General features: G+C 39.4%; 1 protein-coding gene across 1 annotated transcript in view; it reads left to right on the top strand.

Annotated features, from left to right (window-relative positions):
* Positions 1 to 20,615, top strand: part of TNIK (TRAF2 and NCK interacting kinase) — a 398,889-nt gene that overhangs the window by 340,726 nt on the left and 37,548 nt on the right. Inside the window, exons 17-21 of the mRNA XM_019643919.1 lie at positions 2,323 to 2,562; positions 5,026 to 5,132; positions 13,451 to 13,614; positions 16,249 to 16,346; positions 17,168 to 17,191. Coding sequence (XP_019499464.1) covers positions 2,323 to 2,562; positions 5,026 to 5,132; positions 13,451 to 13,614; positions 16,249 to 16,346; positions 17,168 to 17,191 — 633 coding nt within the window. The remainder of the gene's footprint in view (positions 1 to 2,322; positions 2,563 to 5,025; positions 5,133 to 13,450; positions 13,615 to 16,248; positions 16,347 to 17,167; positions 17,192 to 20,615) is intronic.

Here is a 20,615-nt window from a genome sequence, read left to right as displayed (position 1 = left end):
ATATATAGCAGAAATGAAGTGAAACAAATATAGAATTTCATGAGAAATAAAGCTAATCCAGCTGCTTTCACCCAAATATCTTAAATTTCTTCCAGGCATCCACCTATATTATCAAGTTCACAAAATATTTTGAGGTCATGCTATTTGAACCAGAGTTTAAAAGAATAGTGTGAAAAACAAGGATTCTTGGCTTTAAGTGTGCCTTCATGTGAGGGCCGAGATTTTTCAGTACCAGCCCGCTGAGCATATCTTGCACTTGCTTGGTTTTATTTGCATGTAGTTTTTCCATGCCTGACCTTCCGTAGGATACACTTTTATAGGAACTTCTCTTTGAACTCACAAACTTCCTCTGAAACCCCTAACTTTGTTTCAACATGGATGGACCTAGAGAGGATATGATGACTAAGTGAAAGAAGGCAGAGAAAGACAAATATCATATGGCTTCACTTATATGTGGAATATTAAAAAAAAAAAGCAAAACAAACAAACAACCAAGCAAACAAAAAAAAGACTCATAGAGACAGAGACCAAAGGGATGGTTGCCAGGCAGGAGGGAGTTGGGGGATGGGTGAAAGGGGGAAGGGAAATGTAGTCAATAATATTGTGATAAGCTTGCACAGTGACAGATGATTACTGGAATTAGTGAGGTGATCACATTGTAAACTATAGAGATGTCAAATCACTACATTATACCCCCAAAACTAATGTAACCAAATATAAGATTATATACCAACTCTACTTAAATACAAAATAAATTTAAAAAGTAATGGAACCCCTAACTTTGACCTTTTAGGGTTCTTTTACTCAGTAAAAGGGGAGAGTAGCGGGGAAAATTTATGAAACTTAATGAAAGTGAGTAAGAAATGAAAATGTAGATATTCTGTGATAGTTAACTGAATTAAGTGTTCTTTACGTGCATTGATTTTTATCTTTATTTCTTTGGCCCTTTTAAAGTAGATTTTGTTTTGTGCTACATGTTTTTAAAATATACTTTGTTTTAATATTTTATTCAATATATTTAATGATATTTAACATTAATATAAATACAGTTACAGTTTTATTCTGGTTGAAGCATAACATTCAGGTGAACTTGACTTCGAGGATTTTCTCCGAACAATAATTAATAACATTCCAGATTTCAGGTTAAAGAAGGTCTGTAGAGGCTGGGGCAGGGCTGCTCCAGGTTAAGACCTCCAGGGCAAGAAGAATGGGGCCAGGCTGGTACAGGAGGGCCAGGGAAATGTCCACACATCAGTATAGGCATTGAGATTTCAGGCCAGAGAGGGTCTGATTTGTTCACTTGTCCAAAGCAGATACTAAATGAATGTTTATTGAATTAACAATTGGATTTAGGAAACATTCTAAATGTTTCCCCAGCCAAGATTTGTTGAACGCCTTTCACATGCCAGGCACAGTACTAGACTCAGAGATACAATGGCACAGGTGGCTCCTGTCTCCAGGGAGCTAACCTTTGTGATGGAGGAGGAGACAAGCTTACAGAGATTTAATAATGCAGTGTGAGCAGTGCTAATAATGGGAAAGATTACTCTGAAATCTATAGAGTTTAATGATTTGTCTTAAAGAGCGACATTTCCACCAACAGACTACATGTCTTTCTTGCATGAAAATGTCACCAGATGCCAAATTGGGAGTCTTACAACTATGAAAGAAATGTCCTGGTGTTAAGCGGTATATAATATCATAGGTGGTAAGAGCGACAAAGTAGGATATCAGCAGTTAGGCATAGACTGGGGGCGGGGGGCGGTATGTGTGGGTTCCAACCGAGGCTCCAGCATGTATTAGCTGTGAAATCTAGGGTATTACTTAACCTCCCTGTGCTTTACATTCTCATGTGAAAAATGAGGAAAATAACGGTGTCCACCTCATGGTGGATTTAGTGAGTTCATAAGATGTAAGGTATCCAGAACAATTTTTGTTTTACAATGCAATAGCACTTTCAAAAGTCCAGGTTAGGGGTATTAATGAATGACGTTTCTAATATTAGAATGTAAGTCCTTGTAAATGTATTGCTGGTCAATAAATGTTCACTAAAAATAGTTATTGGTACTATAATCACACGTATTTCACTGACTGCTTCACAGTCCCAAAGAAATCATTTATCTTTTTGCCAGGAAACCTGCTTCAGCCCTACACATAGCTCGAAATGAAGAGCTTCTAAGAGCAGGCTGTAGATAGCGGTGATGGGCTCTGTGCACTCCAGTTCTTGTGCCTTAAAATTTGTTTTCCCTTTCCCCAAGTGAGGTACTAGCTGATCTGTTCCTTCTTCTAATACGCCCGCTCTGATGTTGGTTTGATGTTTAGATCCCACATCTGGTAGCTGTAAAATCCCAGGGACCTGCCTTGACCGCCTCCCAGTCAGTGCATGAGCAGCCCACCAAGGGTCTCTCCGGGTTTCAGGAGGCTCTGAACGTGACCTCTCACCGCGTTGAGATGCCGCGCCAGAACTCGGACCCCACCTCGGAAAACCCTCCTCTTCCCACTCGCATTGAGAAGTTTGACCGAAGCTCTTGGTTACGACAGGAAGAAGACATTCCACCAAAGGTAACATTGCTGGGGTGTTCTTACGTCATCACCGTCATCATGGTTCATTCTTAGTAACCCCAATTCCAGACCTTTTGTAATAGACATCATAATGCCAAAGCACCATCCCTTCTCACGTCTACTTTGGTCACTCCTCATTCCCAAGTTAGGACTCAGATTGTCATTTATCATTCATGACTTCCATTGTCCCCAAAGAAACAGAGGCTCGGGTTGATTGGATGACTTAGAAGTATGTACCCTGTATCCAGAATTAGAATTCTCAACCCCATGCATTCCAAACTGTTATTTTTCTATCCATATTAAGAAATAAAATAATGGATATTTTCATTGGTGACTGAATTTACATCTAGACAAATTTAAAACTTGCAGTTAAACAGTAGAAAATTTATTTATTCCTATGTTTACCAATACAAAGTGAAAACAGATTTCAGGTGTTCAAAAGATAGTATTGCTCCTAGAATATTTTAGTAGGCCCCATTTAAGGAAAGCTTCTTCTAGGCCAGGTTGTAATTCAATTCCAACCTTAATTAATTACCGAGGATAAAACTGTAAGGTAAAATGACCAGTTCACCCCACTGGACAGTACAGTCCTCGGTTTGGTTTCTTTTGTTTTGTTTTTGGCCTAAACCAGGTTGGTACTCATTCCAAAAAATGTCCTGAAATGTGGTGGTGCATCTCACTACAGACAACCTGGAAGACTTTCAAAATACTGGAGAAAGTTTTGCATCAGATTCTTCCTGGTTCAGGAGTCCCCTTTCCTCGGAACTCAGCATAGAGTTACGACAAATACAGTGTCCCACAATTTCCAGAGATCAATGCCATTGTTGATTCCAGAAGAAAAAAAAAATGCTTTGTAACCCAGTGATTCTCCAGTATTTTTCCTCACCTTTCTCTCGAAAACATAGTATATAAAAGGATTTCCAATACTTTGAAAATGAAAATGGCTGGTAATTACTGCTTTGTTGGTGTTTTTCTCTTGTGGAAGCAGTGGTGCCATCAGAAAATGTCATTAAGGGAGCCAAGTTCAATATGGAATACAGGATGGGAAGAGGAGCAAAACCCAGGAGCTGGGAAACTGAAAACGGGGGTCCTTGGTCCATCCTCTAAAAACATGCAGGCATACATTTATAACTCTGGGAGGAAAATTGAGATCAATACAAAGTGTTCAGGTCTTATTAATTCATTGGACTCTTCTCTATAAGTATTTAATTTTTCAAAACAAAAGAAGAAAAATAGTAGTAGTAATATTTAATTTGAGCAGGTGGGAGCACTGATTTGGTCATTCTGCTTCATTTCACTGACTCATTTTTTAACCCAATCATCTATATTTTCATTTCCTGGTCACTTTCATAAAGTAAGTTTTTCCTCTTCTCTTCCTTCATGTTGGACTCCTTTAATGCACTTACTGTATTTGATTTCATCAAAAATGTTTCATAAAATAAGGCATATTTGAAATCTACCTTAGGCCCTTTGCCAGATAAACTAGTGATACATTTTCCTACTGTATCTGATAGACTGATTGGTACTTACAGTGTTTTTGAAGGCCCGTCTAGTATTTTCAGTGTTAATCCTGTTTTATTTTACATTTGCAGATTGACCTTCCAAAGCACTGTGTTTTGGGGTTTGTTTTTAATTAGTAATTGCAAGTTGATGGGGAAGTGGAAACATGCAGGATCTATTGCAGTAGTTCCTCTGAGCTCACTGACATGTGGCTTATGGCCCAAGTTCTAGCCTGATACCCTAGTTTCTCACCAGATTTCATCATTTCCTTATCTGTTTATCAGTTATAATGTGAGCCAAAAATGGAACTTGGGTTTCTCTGGATGGCTCTCATCTGATGCAATTTCCAATGATCAGGTGATTATATGGTACCATAAAGAAATTTCTGGTCTCCACCACTCTTGCACAAAAGGAAGTCAGTTATTTAAACTCAATGAATGAAAATGATTAGCTTGGTCTGTTTTTAAATTTGGTTTTAAAATTCAGGACCATACTCCTTCTTTTTTTTTTTTTTGACTTAAAACAACAGAAATTTATTCTCTCGCAGTTCTGGAGGCTAGAATTCTGAAATCCAGGTGCTGGCAGGTTGGTTCCTTCCGGAGGCTCTAAGTGAGGATCTGTTCCATGCTTCCCTCCTAACTTCTGGTGGTTAAAATGAGTCCATGGTGTTCCTTGGCTTATAGATGTATCACTTCATTCAATCTCTGTCTCCATCTTCACATGGTGTTCTCCCCAGTGTGTCTCCTCTGTGTCAGGACCACACTCTTTAATGGTTGCTGAATACGCCTCAACACCTTTTGTTTGAGTTTATTTAAGGAGTTGAATAGTTCTTTGAGAAATGAAAGATGTTTCTTCCCCGTTTCTGATCATTTCTGTAACTCCTGGCAAATCTTTCGAAAGGAGTGGGATGCTTTTCAGGCCATATTTTATGGAAAATATTTCTGAATCCTGCTTTTCTTTCAGGTGCCTCAAAGAACAACTTCTATATCCCCAGCATTAGCCAGAAAGAATTCTCCTGGAAATGGTAGTGCTCTGGGACCCAGACTAGGATCTCAACCCATCAGAGCAAGGTAAAGGATGGTTAAGGGAAAGGAAAAAACCCTATATTTACCACTGTCATTGCTTTCCTAAATAATATCTTTAGTCTTTTTTCACATTGGAGACATATGGACTGGCCACCTGGACTGTAAGCTCTGGTGGGCCAGAACACAGGCCTTGTGTTTCTTCAGTATCCTTTCACAGAAATCAGTGTACAGTGAGGGTTCATGAATGAGTGAGTGAGTGAGTGAGTGAGTGAGTGAGTGAGTGAGTGAATGAATGAATGAATGAATAAATAAATGAATGAATGAAGCAACCCAGAAGCCAATCAGGTGTACCGTACCTGACAGTTTTGAAAATTTGGAAGTAAAATAAGTCTGGTTGTAGTTCCCCAAACCATTACTTCAGAGACCATTTCATAGAGTCAACAAAACAAAATGGCCTCCTTTAAGGTGATTTTTTAGCATCAAGTCAAGAAGTGTGCTCTGGGAACCATTGAGACATTAGAAAGTAATTGCCAAAGAAATGTAATAATGACCAATAATGAGTTTCCCCAGCATGGCAAATTACAGAAGGACTAGCTCTTATGAGGAAATTCCCTCTTTGGTATTATGGAAGGTCACTGCGATACCGTGAAGCTTCCCCTGGTTCTCTGTGCTCTCCTATAATTTTCTATTAATGATGTGTAATCCTATAGCCAGGACGTTGCATCCACCTACCAGTTGGTGTAGAGGTCGCAAGAGAAGCTGGAAAGTAAACAATATCTTTACAGTGTCTGAGCCGATTTTATGTGGCAACAGATGCTGTTGGCTGCGATAGTTCCTCAAGCTTCCCTCAGATTTTTCGTGATGAATACATCCCCCTTTCAGGACCAACTGAAACAGCAAATGGCCTCTGCTGAGACTATAAAAAGGATGAGCTTGGGCAGGCTGTTTGCTTCTTGTTCATTGTGTTCATAGTAAGAGAAGGACTGTCCCTTGCTAGTAAGAGAGAAAGAGAGACTGGAAATGAAGGTTATGATTATTTATACATATCTTTAAAATATGAAATGCCTTTAATCATAAGGCTTTAATTTTCCCCTTCATATGAAAAGGCTTAGGAAGAGGTCAGTCCATAAATAAGATGGAACTGTGCTAAGAACATGTATCCCTTTAGGGCAAAGAAGCTAACCCATTCTGAGTGGAAATAGCAGTTGCAGGAAGCTCTGAATGAGCCATTTTTTTCCAGTGACTTGTCAGAGTCACACTGAGCTGGTTTTGCTAAGCAGGTTCCAAGGAAGATTGAGCTGTACAGTGACCAGGAAGCCAGCCTGAACATTTTCAGTCGCCCTCTTGAAACAGCTAGAAGCCCCAGTTATCAGTGCTGCGTCTCCTTTGAACTCTGCCCTCGAGGCTGTGTTCACTGAATCGGATGCTTAGAATTTTAGTTGCTATATAGCAAGCATCATTTCAACTTTAAGTCTCTTTCCTTCTATCAACCAAAAAGAAAAAAGGAGAACTATCACTATATAGTCAAATAAAAAGCAGCTCTTTGTTCCCCCATAGTGTTATTTTAATGACATCAGGGCCCAAGATAGTTGACATTTGGTGGTCAGTGGCTTACAACACATGCACTTTTTCCTCGGAAACACTTACATTTTATATTTTGTGCAAAGGATGCAGACTTTGTAAGACACCAAGCATTTTTGTACTTACAGAGGAGGCAGGGAGGGATTGAGCTAAGAGGTAATAATTACTTAACTCAATGAAAGTCAGAGGGATTATGGGGGACGGGGAGGATGGAGAACCCCCATCTGTGCCACATGGAACAATCCTACCAACCATGCCTGCTTCTAGCTACATCCCGTGTCTTAAAGTGACCAGCATTTAAGAAGTGAATCAGACTTTGCAACTCTGGACTGGATTGCATTTCTAAAAGCTTCAGAATTTGGTTTATTTACTGTGACAGATATAGCTTTAGTTCACCTTTGCTGCATAATAAAGCACCCTGAAACTTAGTGGCCTGAAATAATAACAATTTATTATTTCTAACGATTCTATGGGCTCGCTAAGAAGTTCTGTTGGTTTGTCTTGCGCTCACTCGTGTAGCTGTCTAAGCTGCTGGGTCTGCTGCACCTTCGTGTGGTCTTTCATCCTGGGATTCTTTACTGTTTGGCACTCTCAGGACAGCTTTCCAAGAAGGAAAGCCCCAATGCACAAGTGCTTTTCGAGCTTTTGCTTGCGTCATCTGTGCTGATGTCCCATTGGCCACCACAGGTCACGTGGTCAAGCCTGAATCAATATTGACACTGGGGGATGTGATTACTGGGCACCATTACTGTAACACAGAGACTCTTCTACTTTCTGATGGCCCTAAGGGGTGGTCCTCAAAGTTCTTTTTTGTACCATTTGTCAGACAGCTGCCCATCCATAAAGCCATAAAAAAGGATTGCTTTTAAATAATTCATCCTTTACAATGCTTCTAAGCTATACTTCTTATACTTAGTCAATATTCCTTTTGTCCTCCCAGCCTTTTCTTTGAAATGACTATTAAGGGAGGCTAGAAAATTAGTAAAGTTAGAATTGATCCCAAGAAAGATTATACATGTAATAAGGGACAGGTTCAGGATGCTTTGTTATTGTTTTCTTAATTTCCTTTGCTAAATCCAGCACATATATACCAATGACCCACCAGGTGCAGGACCTACATATTACCTTGGGACCCAGTGACTCAAACAAGGCTGCCTGACTCTGGAGCCCATAACATACCTGCTGCGCTTTGAGGCTACAAATAGTATCGGGGTCACAATTCTCCTTGAGTACCTGAGTCACCAATTGGAGAACAGCCACAAGGAGAGCAGTTCTACTTGTGTGTCTTGTGGTTTGAGTGAGAAATAAACCACTGTTGAACTAAACCAGGGAAGAAAAAGAAGGCAGAGCCTAATGGTTAAGAAGTTCAGTGTTTGCTTCCTGAATTCTGTATTAATGAACTCCAGTTACTAGGCGCAAGAAGTCATACAGCAACTGCAGAATGTGTATTGTTTTTTTGATAATTTGGGAAACAATGTGTTTTAATCAATAAACTCAGTACTCTAAAGAGAAAGAAGACTCTTGAGTCAAAATGGGCATACACAAGCATGTACCTGTAACATGAAGGGAAAAAAAAGCTTTACCATTTTCAATAGCTTTCTTTCTCACAGAAGAAAACTGCCTATTGTGTCACTCTTCCACTGTCAGCACATGCCATACCAAATCCAAAAGAGCCCTATAGAAAACATGTTTTTAAATAGATACAATATGGAGGAGGTACAGCTGTGCTGACTTCAGTTGGTCAAGAAACTGTTGTTTGGCCCCTGCCTTCTTGGTTTGAGGCAATTTATTATTTTTTTCTTTATTCAGTAAACACTTCTGGGAAACCTGTATATATGCAGAGTACTGTTCAATGTACATTACAGATGCTAACTAATTTAAACCATATAACAACGCTCTGAGGTAGTGACCATAATCACCTCCATTTTACAGATGTGGAAACTTCAACGAACACAAGTTAAGTAAATTCCCCAAGGTGACAAAATTAGTAAGTGATAGAGCCAACATTTGTCTTTTGCACCTGAATCCTCACTCTTTAGCACCATGTGGTGCTAACCTGTTAGCAGTAAATGCAGCTGACATTGCTGTGCCATTTTTCTGAGAGAAAGAGGGCTCATGATCCATTGACTGACACAGTACCACTTTGCCTCCACCTTTCTCCCCATGTGGTTTTGTGAGTCTATTAACAGCTCCTCTTAATCTTATGGTTATTGATCTTGTGATATTCACTACCTTTTAAAGGTTGTTGTCCGGTGGGACCTACTTATATCGCCAAAGCTACCCTACTCAAGCTGGAACTAGTATCATCGTATGTTTTAACATTTCCTTTCCTAGATGTCTAAAGCCTGGGTGGAAACACCATGACCATGACTCCATCAATTGTACCTTGCCCTTCCTTCTTGCTTATGTGCAGCTGGGCATTGCTCAGGCTGCAAGACCAAAGGGCCACTCTCAGGTACTCTGTGGACTCCCAAATGCTTTAACCTGTCAAGGTGATCACCTGAGTTTAAATCAAGATTTGATTTGTTCATTTCTTAAAATACCACTTTAAAAAATTCCAGGCACTTGAATATTTCATTTTGATTCATGTGTGCTTTTAAAGCAAATTAAAGTTTGATCAAACAAGTGCATTCAGAATATGAAAAGATTTAAATTAAGCCAGAAACATGCAGTCAAAACCCAATGACTAAATGCTCAATTTCAAAAAATAATTCTCTGCCCCATCCCAAACCTGTCTTCTTATGGCTCCTTTATCCTCATTGACTGCATCATCAGAGAACAAAGTAAAGAACTGGCAGTCAGCCAATTAATTATAGACTTGGCCCAAGTATTGGGGCCAAGAAATCACTTTGTAATCCTAATTTTGTTTTGACTTTTTATATGATTCAAGTAAATGGAACAATTGCCACATTTTTTTTTCATTTTCCTGTGTTTTAGAGACCAAACAGCATTATCTGTGGGATGACAAATGCCTACACTAAACGTTAGCATTTAAAGAAAGCTATATGAATGTTTTCAAGTGTTTGCACATTTGGATCCAAATAGGTTCAGTTAATATGTGAACAAGAAAATTCTTCTGAAATTGATCCCCTCTAAGAGCATTTATCTCAGACCCCCGGGCCCCAAGCCTAGATTATATATTACTACATAATAAGGAAGAGAAAAATGTGAACAGTATGACATTTGTTCAAAATACTCATACTTTACAAAAAAAATAAGATAGAAAGGTATTTTAAAGTTTTTCCTATTTCTGTGTGGTTACACAGAAACTAAATACTTCTTTCCCTCTTCAGCAGCAAAAATAGCAACCGTGTTAAGATCAGCACCCATGCTGGCTAGCTACAGTGGGGAGGATTGGTGCTAATGAGGCCCGGGTCAGGGATTATGCCCATGGGGACCAATTAGCTTCACACAGAAAGAGGCTCTGAGTCCCGTCAGAAATGCATGGTTCTGCTAATGCCTGTGCCCCTCTTTTATGCTAGGACAGCCCTGGCTCAGGCCTTACCAACCGACGTGACAGAAGCATCCTACCTGGTCAGCCTGCCTCACTCCTGGCCAGTCATTCATAAACCTACCCTGGGAGGCCCATGTTCTCTGCCAGGCTTCAGGGGCCATTACTGCATTAGCCAGTTATTTCTTCTGATGACCCAGTCTTCCAGGGTTTCCTAACACTGACTTGGTGCTCCACCGCGAGGGGATGACCTCTCTACACCAATGGCCCCTAGAAAAACCCCAGCCCATGTCTCTGCTCAGTCTCTTGCCCCAGCCTTCCTGCTCACCCCTCCAAAGCCCAGCCAAGTCCTGTCTCCTTCCTGACACCACCTTGTCTGCTCCAAGCTGTATTCATTGTTCCCACAAACTCCAACAATATTTACAGACTCTCACACATAGCATATAGCTTATTTATTGCCTTGTTAGCTGTTGTGTCCATGGCACATATCTCATCTCTGGGATTGTGTTGTACCTTCACTATCTGCCCTGTGACCTGTGCTCTCTCTTCTATTCCTCATGATGGTCCAAAGAGTCTCAGAAAGTAGGTGCTTAATAGAAAGGTTTTGGTTAAATGATCAAAGGAGTGCTATGTTAGAGCTAATAGCTGGATCCTATCATACTACGGCCACCAGAAAAAAAATCCGGAACTCATAGCCACCCTTTTCTCAGTAGATTTTTTTTTTTAATACAAAGAACACTACAGTACTATTTCACAAAATGAGAGCAGCTACCAAAAAACTTTACGTCCATTGCCCTTAATCTGCAATATAGTTGGTTAGCAATACAATTTTTAGAAAAAAAAGATATTTTTGGAATTTATTAATAATGTGTAAATAATTCCTGACAACTGCTATTTAATAAAAACGGAAAATGACAAGAATTTATTATTTGGGAATTAAAGCAGTTATATTGTTTCTTTATGAAAAATTTGAAATGTAGTATATTTCAGACGTATTATACATTTATCATTTTAGGTATTCTCCAAATCAGGGTTATGTCTAGTATGGATCCAAATCTATTTCAGTCAATTAGATGCTAACAGTTTTCACAAAAATAGTCACTACACAAAGGAGCGCCATAAAAATATCAAGAATTTTAAAAGTTTCCTGAAGTTTACCGACAATCACTTCTGAAGATGATTTTATTGTTATGTCAACTTAGCAACCTCTTTGCCATAAAACCCTAAAATATAAATATTGTCTGAAATTTTACATCTATATGATCAAAATTAATTAGTTAGGACATATTTACTTTTACATATAATGTTTCCCAGGGCTACCCACCATGTTTTCCAATAACCAAATATTTAAGAATTTTTGTAACTCGATGAAATATCTTTGGCAGATACGTTACCACAAAACAAGAGTCTTGTGTTTTCAAAAAGATATTGTTTGGATTAGTTGCTGCTATACAGATGCCATTTTATGGCCAGGTCTTCGCAATTTGCAAGGGTCTCAAGGGAAGGGGCCATATTGTTTTCATATTCATGTATGAAACATCTGACACGCAACACAGTTCAGAGTGCTTGGTGTGCAACTCTTGAAATGGGCAGAGCAAAATGAAAGCATACATTTACATTTCAATATGATATGTCACTGCATTGAAATCATAGCACTATGGCTTATTAGCAAGATTTCACATCCATTAGCAAGATGTCGAGTGCTGCTTTGGGAACTGAAGATGCTGGAAACATGGAGGGGATCCATGTGGCTCTCAGTAGCAGTTGGATGGCCGTACGGGTCTCACTGAATGGATAATTCCCAACATTACGTCCAGTTAAGAAAACATGAGAAGTTCTGTGAGTTACAAATTTAAAAGGAAGAGCTTTTGTAGAAAGTGAGAATGCTGCTTATTTTTATAACGAAGTCATAGAAACCTCAGCAGTTGCCTCCCACCACCACTGCTTAGATATGTCCTCATCTGGTATAGCGTCTGTAATCACCAGAAGTAGCCTCGGTGTCCCCCCCACCATGCTCCCATATTGTCCTGTGCTCACTGCAGACAACACTTGAATGAAATCGGTTGTGTGTGTCTGGCTAAGCTGGCCGAGGGCCTGGTTGTGTCTTGTTCATTACCATATCTCAAATGCCTGACCCAGTGCCTGGTATAGACCAACTGAGTGAGTGAAAAACATCACAATTTTGGGAGCAGGAAAGATATGAAGGCGAATAATACAGTAAGATTTTATAAAAAGTAGGGCTAGTAGCCTGCCAACAAATTAATTTGTTCTTGAATTAGAGCTTGATAGTTATTTGAAAACACACCTCCCTTTGATAATAGCCAAAGCATATAAACACTTCTTATAAGTAATTTAAAAATGAAAGTACACCACTAGCTGTATAAGCAAAGAACTTGATTAAGCAATTCACAGAAAGGCATTCATTATAAATGGCAAATAAATGAGTGAAAAATTAACCTACCTCAATAGTAGTGTTTTAAATTACATTAAAACAAGATACAAATTTTTTTACAAGTTGGCAAACTGCTCATAATAAAGCATGGTAAGAATTTATTCAGGTGGACCATGTCATACGCCTCAGCGAAAACTGGTAATAACTTTATACACTCGCACACCCCAGTCCATGTCCTTTCACCCAAGAATTCCAATTCCAGGGAAGAGAGAAGTGATTGGCTATTTGTGTGCATGTAAATAGCTATTTTACTGTTGTATCACAGCAACATATCGGAAGCACCTTAATATCTAACAATAGAGGAAGGTTAAACTAATTCATCTATATAATGAACTGTTATGCAGCCATGACTTTTTTTAGAAGCATAAGAAACTGCTCACATTGCAGTGTTATGGGGAAAAAAGCAAGCTGCAAAACTGAACCTACAGTATGCTTTCATATATACAAAAGAAAATAGACTAGAAGATAATATACCAAGTAGTAAAATATAGTTGAATATCTCTTGGTTCTGAGATTGCATGGGTTGCTTCCTTATTTTTATCTTTTAATATTTTTCAAGTTCTTTATGCTGAGCACAGGAAAAAGGTTTAAAAGAATCCTCCTTTGAAGATTCGCCACTTCAGAGCTAATCCTTTTTGGTGTGGTGATCCACGAGTTGGGTCAAGAGTTCATCCTGTCCAGATTCAGTATCTGGTCAGGAGTTATACAGAGAATGGCATGACTGTCATTTCCATTGACCCTTTTACAAAGCTCTTCTTTTTAAGTTTTTCACTCCAGGTCACACAAGCCGTCTCTTTATCCCTTTGCACTGGCCTGAGCTTGGGTCTACCAGTGGTAAGGTCTTGAGAGTGTATAGTCACTGCTCTGCCGTCCTTGCAGCAACCCTGACCTCCGGAGAACCGAGCCCGTTTTGGAGAGCCCCTTGCAGAGGACCAGCAGTGGCAGTTCCTCCAGTTCCAGCACCCCCAGCTCTCAGCCCAGCTCCCAAGGAGGCTCTCAGCCTGGATCACAAGCAGGGTCCAGTGAACGGACCAGAGTTCGAGGTAAAGGTTTCCCTTACCTCTTCCTGACAACATTGCCTGGGGAGGAGAGCCATGAGTGGGGACTCAGGTTACTTTCTGACTTTTGTGACTTCTGCTCCTCATGTGGCCACCACTGTGTGATACTGAAGAGCCAGCTAAATGCTCTCAGCATTGATATCCTTAGAGGAGGGGTCCACCATCCCCCATTATACATGTGACATCTGGTGAGGACTAAATCCTTTCTAGGAGACCACAGAATATTGGTTTTATTTGAAAACATCACTTACTAATCACCTGAATATCCACTTTCATTTGATTGCCTGGTGAGAGTTTTGTGTGCCTCCAAGTATTCTTCCCATTGTGCCATAGTTCCTTTTCATATTCTGAACATAATTCATAAAACTAGTTATTTTTCAAAGTGAAATTCAATAAAGACTAATGTGGAATACATATACACTTGAGGGAAGAAATAAAATCTTTGACTTAAAAAGTATATTGGATGCCTCTGGTTATTATTATTAGAAAAGTAAAAAGTAGCCTCTGACTATTTAATTCAAGTCATTCACCATTGTTCAATTTTCATTAATGAGGAAGCCTGTGAAAAACATTAATATGTCCAGCTAATTATACAGACACCCCCATTGCTTTTAGCTAATATACATTTACTCTTTCTAAATAACCTTCTTTAGAAGATAATTTTGCTTCCAAATAATAAAGACCAGAACATTTTAAAATGAAACTTGATAAATATTAACATACTTTTCTTAGCCTTTTTATTAGACACAATCATATTTTACTTTCTTTTTTTGTTGTTGTTTTTTAAAGATTTTATTGGGGAATTGGGGGAGGGGAACAGCGCTGGGGAATCTGGGAAGGGGAACAGACAAGTTGCTGTCCTTTTGTTCTTCAGTCTAGTTGTGGAGGATGTCGCCTCACTGGCCCATGTTGGTATTATCATTGTGCTCTTCCCGGGTGAGGCAGATTGGTCGCCGGTCTCTGAACAGCTGCTCACGGTGGCTCTTGGCAGCTCACACCGGCTGCTGGCTACACACTGTAGCTTATGGCATCCCACTGCAGCTTCACTGCAGCCTACGCCATCGCTGGCGACTCATGGCAGCCCAGCTCCAGGTCGAGATGTTGTTCACCATTTTAGCTGTAGAGGGCAGTGTCACTGGCCCTCATGTGGGATCCAAATCGGGGCCCTCTGGTGTCCCAAGCCAGCTCTTAACCAACGCACCATCGGCCGGCCCCATAATTTACTTTCTAATATCTTTTCAAGATTTTAATAAATAAAATCATTGTATGTCCATTTTGGAAAGGTTGACATCTTAACAGGCTAAGCTTGTGTCCCTGATTTGAGATATGGACTAGCCTGTGGCTGCCTCTGTGTGCATTCTTCTGACATCAGTAGCACAGCTCACAGCCACGTCGACTTTTGTTACCTTGATCCCAATGTAAATTTGCTTAGTTTAGAAAACTGCCATTCCTTACCTTTTTTTTTTCTATTCGAAAGCAACTTAATATCCTTAGAGCAAATGCTAAAGAAAATTCCCAGTTCTAGTTCAGGTTTAATTCTTATCTTCTTTCCATTGGCCTAGTTCTTCTGAGTTAAAAGCACTCCTGTATCCCCGGTATGCCCCTACCCAGGAAAAACCACTTGGAAACAAAACAGAAGAATCTCTCCCACCCTAAATTGCTTCTTCTCTACCTACAAGCTCATAAGTCAGGAGGGATGCTCTTCTCTCTGGAGCTGTCAGAGAGTCCTCCCCTACCCTTGTTCTGTACCTCTGTTCTAGGGTCCTCCCCCTTTATCATCAACACCCTCCTTACTGCCCTTGCCTCATTCTTTCTTCCTTAAAGGACCCAGGCAACTCCCTCCACCCACCCATGTAAAAACCATTCCATCGGGCCTGCTGAGTGGCTCAGTTGGTTAAGAGCTCGCTCAAGAGTTTGAGCTCTGAGCAACAGCGGTTCAATTCCCGGCCCAAGCTGAGTAGCTGCTGAGCTGCCACAGGTGGCAGGATGGCTCAGCTTAAAAAAAAACAAAAACAAAAACAAAAACCATTCTATCAAATAAAATAGGTTTTCTATTTTTTTCAACATAATTCCATCACAATAACCTGTCCTGATGGGTAAGTGATAAAAGAAGAAACCAAACCTCAAATCTTAACTTAGAAACTGGGTTAGCATAATAGTTGAGAATAGGACTTTGAGAAATCAGACAGAATCCCAGTTCTGCCCATAATTTCAGCATGACCTTAGGCCAGGATGTTGTCTCTCTAAGTCTGTGTTAAACTGTAAAATGGAAGAGGTGTCACATGCTTGGGTCGGAGCAAGGATTAAATGAGACAATTGACACAGAAGGTATCAAGCACTGGGTCTGACAGAGTTAATGCTCAGTAAATGGCAGTGGTGATCCTGCTTGCTAGTTTTCTCATTATTAGTAGTGACTTCCAGGTTATAGGTCTAAATATGATTGCTTGACATAGTTTGCCTAAACATTTACTGTTTTTTCTTGGATGTGCTTGGGGATTCACCTCAGTAAATGATGTGTCCTCTGAGTAATCCTGAAGGCTGACTCGCCACAGAGCTCCTGAACTTGAGCCAGCACTTTTTGATGGTCGTTATCTTTCTTGGCCCTCTGTTTTCTCTTAGCCAACAGCAAGTCGGAAGGATCACCTGTGCTCCCCCATGAGCCGTCCAAGGTGAAACCAGAAGAATCCAGGGACATTACCCGACCTAGTCGACCAGCTGTGAGTGCTTTTCTCTCAGAGTTCTAAACTCTTTCAATTTACCAGAGAACCCACAGGGCGAAGTAGTTGGGGGTACACTCATGACTATGAAACAAACATTGTTGAGATTAATAAGAAGAATGGATGCTAGAAGCATCCTGAAGGAAGTCATACCTGATAAGGAAAGATGTGAACAGATCTTGGATTGCTTATCGGCCTTTCAGTATTTGCGGATCATTAGCAAATAACTCAGATCGTTCTATAATTTCTACTCAGCAGCTTTGGCAAAAAGATGTTGAGCTAGCAGTTAAGGATATTTGGACTTTATGGGTTTCTCTTGTCTCTTCTGCCCTTTCCACATATTATTTTCCATATGAATTAATATTACAATTTTTATGCTGCTTTTCACGCTTCTAGGACTATATTTTCAGGACCAAAACCTGATAAGCATGGTCTGGCAGGGGGCCTGACAACTTAAAATCTAGCTGCATTGCTGTGACACGGCAGACCCCAGAAAGCTTTTTAAAAAGAAATAAAAGCATGGAGGCTGGAATTTGAAAGTTAGAAATTAATTTAGGTTGCATGATCCACTTAAATGTGCCAAGAATCTTTTCTATTGAAATAAATTGTTTTGGTTTACTCTGCTTATTACATTTTAAAAGTGAGAAAGCATAGTGAGAGTGACAATGAAGGGAATTTGCATCCTTCTGGGTTGAGGTTCTCTTTGTTCTTGTTGCGTTGATTGGTTGTGTACTAACGATTCCCATTTGTGTCTAACCTGCTGCCGTTCTCCTGGCTTTCCCCCTTCCTGTGGATGCTTCTGGATGGGGTTCTTATCTCAGAGCTATAAGAAAGCTATCGATGAGGTTAGTATTACATTTTCTTGGTCATGCCTTCACCAAACATAAATATAAAGCTGATTGCCTGATGTTGACATTCAGAGAAGTGGCCAAGTGGCCAATTGGATTGCAGATTTAAAGTTCACTCGTTTGGAGCGATCTGCTGTGAGGAGAGCCCCTTCAACACCAGCCAGCCTAAGGCCCTCAGGCACCCATATAAAGCTCCAGAGACTTTCCAAGTCCAAGTGTCACTTTTCCAATGTTCCAATCTGGCTAAAGAGAAGCATTAGTGCCTTGTTATTGGCCAAGTTTCTCATTCCAGTATTTCCAATAGCAAAGCCTCAGCTTTTAACCTGCACTCGCCAGCCTTGCTAGGGGATGGTGTTTTTACTAACAAAGAAAAGAGACATCATTCTAGGGTACTCCAAATTTACAGTGTGTGGTTTGTGAACAAGGAGTTACCAGGTATTGTTAGGTTAATTTTGTGGGACATTAACTCCAGCAGCAGCAGCAGCAACGTCAACTTTAGTTAATGAATACTGGCGAGCTAAGTGACTATTTCCTTATCTGTAGAGACATTTTTCCATTAGAAAGATATATGGTTTTGTCAATCTTAGGTAGCTTGCTCAGAAGGATGACTACCCTACTGCTGTTTGTCAGACCTGCATGAATACAGCACACTGGAGTTCTTTGTTTTGAGTTGTTTTGGTTTTTTAAGAGCCAAGCCTTGCAAAGAGTCTTGACTGCATGAAATCTGAAGACTACCATTATGGCTTTAAGGCTGTAGCTCTGCTGAGCACTGTTTTTGTGAAATAATACGGAAAAAGCACTGGCTCTGGGTTCAACAAACTGCACTCAAATTCTGGCTCCTCCAATAGATAACTGGCTGAGGCCAGTCTTATAACCTCTGGGCCACAGTGTCCTCATCTGTAAAACGGGAATAAAAACACCTGCCCTGCCTTGCTCCAAAGATTGTTTAAGATCACTCAAGATCATGTATTCGAGAGCATTTTATGAAGTGTAAAGCACTATGGAAAGCCGAGAGGTTGTCCTCATTTGAAGTTTTGGGCCAGAGACATGGCAGTTATTTTTGCAGGTGGGAGAAGCACGTTTCAATGCATCTGATCTTTACCAAAGAGTCTCACTTGTTCAGAATTATGACTGTCTCACCACTCAGAGTAATTTAGAAAGCAATTTTTATGGTTAAAGGATTGTTACTTATAAAAGAATGACATTCTACATGTCTACAGTGTGTGGATAGCTTTCATAGAAGGGAAAAGGGGGAAGGTTTTTATTAATAATTGCTCTGTGCCACAGCTTTGCCCCTTTCCCTCGTAATAGTGAGAAGGACAGGGATCAGCACAACTTTTATCAGTTTTCTCCCAAACAGTTGAAGAAAGAGAATAGTGTTCTGATGCTCTGGCTACAAATCAAATGGTAGTGTGTATGCACAACTCAGGAGAAATCTCATGAGTCCAGAAATTGCCATGGAGGTAGCTGTCATGAGGAAAAGTATTCTCCTGGATTTCTTCTGGTTAACCCAGGATACTTCAGGCTTTTAAATATTACTTTATTTTTGGTATGCTCTAGCACACTGGAACAAAGATGAGGGGTGCCACAGAGATATAAGTAATTATAAGTAATTGGGGGGGTGTGAGCTGTTCACCAAAGTCTCTGAGGCTGTGTGTGGTTAAAAAATTCCTCTGGGTAATTCTGTAACCCTACCCCCTGAGTATCACTGATCTGAGCCACTAAAAATACAGGATTATTTAAAGGAAAAAACGGATTATTTGGCTCTACCTAAGTGGTTTTCAATGAAAGACAATTTCTTCCCTAGCTTCCCTCCCATTAGGTGACAATTGTCAAAGTCTAGAGACAGTTTTGCTTGTCACAAGTGGAGGTGGGAGAAGTGCTACTGGCATCTTGTGGATAGAGCAGAGAGATGCTGCTAAACATCCCACAGTGCACAGGAGAACAACCCACAATAGAGAATTATCCAGCCCCGGATGTCTATAATGCCATAGTTGCTAAACCTTGAATTAAACCTTTCTCCCATCTCCATTCCTAGGTTTTAATATAGCTTCTCCAGTGACTGATTTGCCCTAAAGATAACCCAGGATTGAAATGAAAAGTCTTAAAAACACTTTTGAAAACTTGTTGCTTGTTATTGCTAATTTAATGGTTTGATTTTTCATAAAAATCCATCTGGGGGAGAATCCATTAATTTGGCAACACTTGCTAATGGAATATGAGGTTGTGCAGCATAGTCTGTTATTATTTCACACAACCTTTGAAAATACGTAAACTTTTTACTTTAGTGCAATGAAATATGTGGCATGAGTATTATATACACAAGCAAATGCTGGCTGGACTTGACCACTATTTTTTCATTAGTATATAGGAATTTGAAAATTCCAGAGCACATACAGTTTGGACAAAACTTGAGCAATAACTAGATAAGGGTACTGATGTTAAGTGACTTCCCCAATGGTATATCTTTAGATTTCCTAAAAAGAAAACAAATATATTTTAATGTGTAAAGACCAGCTTTAAGACCTTTATTATTTTAATAGTTCAAAGAATTGAACTAAAATTTGAATAGACCATATTATTTCTAAGTAGAGACCTAAAAGAGCACCTCTTTATATAAAGTATTCATAACTATCAGATTAAAGAAGTTTTTTTGAATGAAAAATTATATCAAGTTGATTCTAAACAGTGTTACATCAAAGAAACTGTTGGGTAAGGGTCTTTTAACTATCTTCACATTTACTTGGTCTAAGAATCTTACCATTTTGTCATTTCTTTTATAGTTATATATTCTCAAATATTTTTATGCTAAGTAGCACTTTTTTTTAATACTTTTTAGCTCCAGGCTTGAGACAGCCAAGCAATAAATTACCACAAAAACTCATTATATGGGGAAAATTGGTATTGTTAGAAAATAAAATGTATGAAAATGGATCTGAACCCTGTGATGTCGATTTTAGATCATGTCTCTTTCCTATAATTTTGCTATTGTAAATGTTTCCAGAGTGGCTGGATAAGGAATAAGAACTTCAGCTAAACACATAGACTATTGGCAATGGAATATTTTTTTGACTGGGGGGGTATTACTTTTGAGTTACTCATTATTGTTACCTAGGGATTTTCATATATGTCTCACCTTCCAAACTGTTACCAATTAAACTTAAAAGGAATGTGCAATTACTTTTTATGTTTCAGTAAAGATAGCTTTTTAATAATGTAGAAACAAAAAAAAAATCTAATTAAAGCAAAATTATAAAACAGGTCAGAACTTTAAAGTGTTCCTAAATACAGTGTATGGAAAAATTTAGGTCATTTTAACAAATGAGAGTTTCTTTAAATCAGTGGGCTTTGGACCAGCTAAATATTTCTAAACATTTTTTTTATTGTCTTTGTCTTGTCTTGAAGTGTCAGAGATAAGGAA

Source organism: Hipposideros armiger, unplaced genomic scaffold (genome assembly GCF_001890085.2).
Source record: "Hipposideros armiger isolate ML-2016 unplaced genomic scaffold, ASM189008v1 scaffold_83, whole genome shotgun sequence".
Taxonomy (NCBI): Eukaryota; Metazoa; Chordata; class Mammalia; order Chiroptera; family Hipposideridae; genus Hipposideros; species Hipposideros armiger.
The sequence above is the reverse complement of the archived record's forward strand: the minus strand, read 5'-3'. Positions and strand labels throughout refer to the sequence as shown.